The sequence below is a fragment of the Castor canadensis genome, chromosome X (assembly GCF_047511655.1).
Source record: "Castor canadensis chromosome X, mCasCan1.hap1v2, whole genome shotgun sequence".
In the NCBI taxonomy this organism is placed as follows: domain Eukaryota; kingdom Metazoa; phylum Chordata; class Mammalia; order Rodentia; family Castoridae; genus Castor; species Castor canadensis.
In genome coordinates, this window is record NC_133405.1 from 96,361,775 (window position 1) to 96,367,323 (window position 5,549).

At 40.3% G+C, this 5,549-nt stretch overlaps 1 protein-coding gene across 1 annotated transcript; it reads left to right on the plus strand.

Moving 5' to 3' along the window:
• Positions 1-2,518: 2,518 nt before the first annotated feature.
• LOC141419628 (germ cell-less protein-like 2) lies at positions 2,519-4,024 on the plus strand. Its single transcript, XM_074062728.1, has one exon. It carries the CDS (start codon positions 2,519-2,521, stop codon positions 4,022-4,024), a length of 1,506 nt encoding a protein of 501 aa, XP_073918829.1.
• Positions 4,025-5,549: the final 1,525 nt, after the last annotated feature.

The following is a 5,549-nucleotide window of genomic DNA, read 5'->3' on the forward strand; positions in this document are numbered from 1 at the left end:
TTTATTTATTTTTGCACTGAGGTAGATCAAACCTGTGGCCTCACACCTGTTAGGGAAGGGCAAGGGCTCTACCATATACATTTATATTAACGACGAAGAGAGGAAAATCCTCAGCCGTGTTTCTTCTTTTACTTCCTGTCCTTAGGGGATGATTTAAACAAGTCATTGCCATTGAATTTCTTTGGTTGGATGCACTGATGTAACATACTGTTGTGAGTCTTCATCCCTACTGCCCCCAGCCTTGGTACAACTACTTAGATACTCCACAGTGTCATTGTTGAAAGGGTTTGTACACATCTCTGTCTCTTCTATAGTGGGTGAATTATGCACATTTTAGCCTGTCTTACATGCTGGTGCATAAGAACTAAATGGTCTGCAGCATTTCCGGTGTTTCAATTTTGTAAGACAGGGCTGCTGATATTTGTCAACAATAGAAAATAACGTTTAGAAGGATATGCTGATAGGCTCATCCAGAATTTCAGATCAGCACAGACTGCTTCCATAGTGTCAGGGGAAGGGTCTCTTACATTGCTCTCCACAAGTAGCCAATCCTGCGTCTGAATAGGAAACAAGGGACAGTGGATCCTGGCTTGACAGACTGAAGTACCATGGATAGGGCAAGGAACCAAGCGACAACTCTGTGGCTCATGGATCCTCTGGCAGCCTCAGTCGTCAGGGTCGGGAGCACTAGCTGGGTGGTGCCCATCTGTACAAGTCCTGTATCTTCAGGAACCATGAAGCAGGAAGCAAGCCGGCAGCGGTCAGGCAGTAGAGGCAAAGGGCATGGTATGCGCTAGGCTAATGCTGTTCCCAGGGCTACTGTGGAACCCTTGGTCGCTACTGCTGTACCCGCAGGGGATCTTTATGCCCCACACTGACCTGGTCCTGGGCACGCAGCTCCAGCGATGTGATACATTCAGGAAGCTGCGGAGCTTCCTCTACGAAGGCGCCGCCAAGTTCCTGCTGGGCAACTTTGAGCCCCCAGGCCTGGTGCACCACACCGGGCGCTGCCAAGGCAGTGTGGTCCACATTACCACAGGCCTGGGCCTCTACAGATCTGTGCGAGGTACAGAGCAGCTGCCACGGGTGACAGAAGCAAACTCCGAACACTTTCTTGTCCAGTCCTCGCGCTTCATCCCGCTCCATGGTCACCAACCCGTCCATCATACAATAAGCACTGCACATCTTTTGCAGCAGGTGCGGCCTGCACAGTTTCTACGCTCTGTGTCTGTCCCCTGGGTGTTCCGTGTGACCCCGCACTGCCTGGAAGCGGGCAGCGTGCCCAGAGGAGGACCATGGTGATGACTAAGGGAAAAAAGACATAGAAAGCAAGAGACGAGCCAAAATACCTCCTCAGGGAAGTCCTTACCTGTCCTCGGGAAAAGGGGGTGACTGGGGCAGCAAACACAAGGAAATCCTTGTGGAAAGCCCCAGAATGAACTTGTAAAAAAATGTTACTGTGTGAAAGCCCTGGGTTCTGGACTGGTAAACCTTCTGAGTCCTATTTCTGTTTCCCTTCCAGTTCTTTTCAATGCACTCACTGAGAATTGATGTGTCTGTGTACAATGGGAACATTGCAATCAAATAATACGCAGTGTCTCTGCTTTTTCGAGTTATCTCTTAACATCACTAACTTTTACTTCCCCTCATACAGTACTCACAAATCCTTTGCTGGTTATTCATGTGCACTCTGCATAACAATGTTACTATAAACAGGGTTGTTTCCAACACTTGCATTTGGTGTCTAGGATCACGACATACAAGCAGTTTTGTGTGCATCTATTGGGATGTTTCCAACTTATTTCTATCATCACTACTTAGAATAATACATTGGGCTAGGGGAGTGACTCAAGTGGTAGAGCTCCTGGTTAGCAAGTATGAAGACTTGAGTTTAACCCACTATACTTCATCATTTAAATTGCAAAAAGTAGTTGATAAGTGATTATATTCAAAATCCCTGACTGGTGTTCTGTTATACCCCAGGAATGGGAATGGGAATAGGCGTTAACACTTATCAAAAAGGCCCTGACTGGGCCATTTCCTTATAGAATAGTAAAACTGAATTCCTGTGACTGAGGCAGCGGTTTGAGACAATACAGGCAAGTGTGGGCAACACAGTGACACCCCTTTTTAAGAAAACAGTAGAAATGAAAATAGGGTGGGGGAGGGAGAAAGGGGGAGAAGAGAGAGATAGAGAAGGAAGGAAAGAAGGAGGGAAGGAAGGAAGGAAAGGAGGAAGGAAGGAGAGGAATGGATGGAGGAAGGAGCAGAGAAAGAGAAAAGGAAACTCAGAGACTGGGTCAGGCTCAAGAGATAGGGACTGTTGCCAGGGGGCGGGGCCACAGGTCAAGAGCAGCAGCGCCCAACAATGAAGAATGCCTCTTCTCTGTGACATCTGAGACTGTTCTAAACCACCCCAAAGAGGCTAGGGCAAAGACAGTGGTAGCAAGCCGCAGCGATGTCATGAGGAGGAAGCTTCTACACGGGTCTCTTTTAGGGGCTCTGGAAGGTTTCATCCATGGGGCTTTTAAGCAGCCGGGTCTTACAATGCAGGGAGCCAGGCGTTATCAATGCACAGCAGCCAGAAGCCATAGCAGGCCCCAGTTACATATCAGGCAGTCGCAAGCGCAAGCGGAACAGTGGCTACTGTTTGGACCCAAACTCTGACAACCCCAATTCTCAGGACCAGAAAGAAGATCGACAGCAAGTCCTCAGCACAAGCCACAGGAAAAAAGTTAAGATCGCATCTAAATATGCTTACCAAACTTTATTTTTGAAAGGAAAGATCAGTGATATTAAAATCCGTGCTCTGGGGAAAGTGTGGTGTTTACACAAAATATTTTTATGTCAGTCAGGATACTTTGCTAATATGTTCAGAGGTTCTTGGAACGAAGTGCATGAAGATACCATTGAACTGGAGGTTAATGACCAGAATATAGACGTCCACTCCTTACATTTTGTACTAGGTTCCTTGTACAGGGATGAGGACTTCTTAATAGAGCCCCTTCAAATTCCAGGTATTTTGGCAACAGCATGTCTGCTTCAGGTAGAGGACTTAATTCATCAATGTGATGAGACCATGAAGGAAACAATTAATGCAAAAACTGTATGTGGTTATCATGTAGCAGCAGAAACCTATGGGCTAGATTCTGTAAAGACACGGTGCTTTGAATGGCTTCTTCACAATTTAATGACGCACCCAAGTGTTGAACTTTACAAAAAAATCAACATAGAACTCATGTATCTGCTAATTTCTTCTTCTGATTTACTAGTAATGCAAAAGGAGATGGATGTATACACCACACTTAAAGGGTGGATGTTCCTTCGCCTTAATCCAGGTTGGAAAGGCACAATGAACCAGCTTTTAAGGAACGCTGGTAGCTGGTTTTTGAAGCACTTGAAATATGTTAGTAATACCACTTTTCTTGAAATGAGAAAAGGAATAATGTTTCAACCAGTGTTTAAAAAATTGAGATTTCAGCATCTTATCTGTGACTTGGCCTCCACAAGACTTATTGAACAAGATCGTCTAATACCTTCAGAATGGCTATCATCTGCTTACAAACAACAATGGCTTACCTTGCTTAAGGCACAGCAATACAGAGAAATTGGGCCTCGAGTCCTAAATGAAACAGAACTTGAAGGATACAGCATGAGGTGTGGCAAAAAGATTATCAAAAATGGTAAATACTCTTGGAAGTGGTCAAGTTTCAACTTCGGCTTTCCTTTGCATGCCATTTTTACCAGCCATTATATAATTTTCAAGCAAAATACTTTCAGTCAGTTATGGGAAGATTCTGCCTCTATACAACCTCTACGAAATATCACATTCAGATTAACTTTAGTATATTTTGATTCTAGTGGAAAACTAAGTTTCAGCAAAACAACTGGTTATAAAATCCTTACCTTTGAAAAGGATGAAGAACAAATAGTAATGAGGCTGGATAGCTTAGTTCTAAAGTTCCCGTTATATATATTCTGCAACTTTCTGTTTATGTCGTTAGAAAATACAGGAAACCAATAATCTCATCATTTAGACATTTTAGCATTTGGAAACTTTGGACGTCTCATTTAATTTAACAGCTGTATTATTAATATAATTAAGATGATCCGTAACAAAAATGAAATATTCTAATACATGTAGTAACATCACAAATCACTCTTTTTCATCTTCATTTACCTCCATTTATCTATGAAGAAAAAGTTTACTTACAAGAAAATATCTGTCAAATCAAATGATAAATGATGCTGGCATCTTTTGATTCTCATTTATGACCAATAGCCCAAGTCCAAATGAAAAAAGAGACTATATTTGCAAGGAATCAAAACCTGATTACCTTGTGAGATAAACTTGATCCTAAGGATGAGACAGAATTAAAGAATTCGTTCCTTTGCTGAAACTGTTGTGCAAATGTGGCTTTAATTGCGGCCTATTACAGGAGAGTCAGTCATTGGTTAAAAACTGAGGGTAGCCTTTCTGCTTTGGAATGTATAAATGTATGGTTTCAAATAACCAAACATTGGGTTTTAGAGCATTACATACTATAAACTTTATTGAGATTTTATAATTAGCCTTATACAAAGCTCATATTGTCTGCAGTTTGGAGAACTAGTATTACTGATGATAGATAGATACATTATCCTACCATTATATATTATAACATTATATATTATATAACACAATTTTATATGGTATGAATAAAAATATACAAGTAGATTCTATATATGCATAGAAACACACTTATACATATTTGTGCATGTTTAAATGATTATAAATACCAGAGAAAGACAACTTTTGAAATGATTAAGCAGATAAGCATGATAAACAAAATGGATTTCCATAATATCAGTGTCTATGGGAATCAATACATGAGTAATTTCAAAGTGTGCTGTTTATTTTCTCTATTGGTGCCAAATTTGGCTTTCTTCTCAGTTTTGTTAATTTATTTTAATTGACTAATAATTTCATATATTTATGGGTCACAATATGACAGTTGGATCTATGCAAAGATGGTAGATTCATTTAAGCTAATTAACACATCAATCAACTTATTTTTTATGCTGAGAACATTAAAATTTTAAGAAATTTTTGAATTATGCAATATATTAACAAATGTGATCACCATGCTGTCTAATAGATCATTAAAACTTATTCCTCTAGTCTCACTGAAACTTTGTACTCTACAATCAAAATCTTTCCTTTCCTCTTCTTCTCCCTTTCTTCCTCCAGCCTCCGATAACTAGATTTCTACTCTCTATGGATGGATGATTAACTGTGTGAAAAGACATCCCATGTATTAAGAGAGAAGAATTAAAAACCATCTTATGATAAGGGAATGTTTTCAAAATATATAATAAAATCAATTCAACCCTAAGAGAACGAATAACCCAATTTAAAAATGGACAAATTATCTTAACTGACCTATTTCAAAAACAAGGATACAAATGGCAAACACATACTTCTCACTTTTACTAGGCTTTTTATCTGCAGAGTATTTAATGCAACATTTATTTAAAAATGGAAGCTGATAAGCTTTAAAGATAGGTCT

Excerpts from the sequence above, each read along its gene's own strand:
- LOC141419628 (XM_074062728.1), top strand. The coding sequence starts at position 2,519 with ATGGGGCTTTTAAGCAGCCGGGTCTTACAATGCAGGGAGCCAGGCGTT.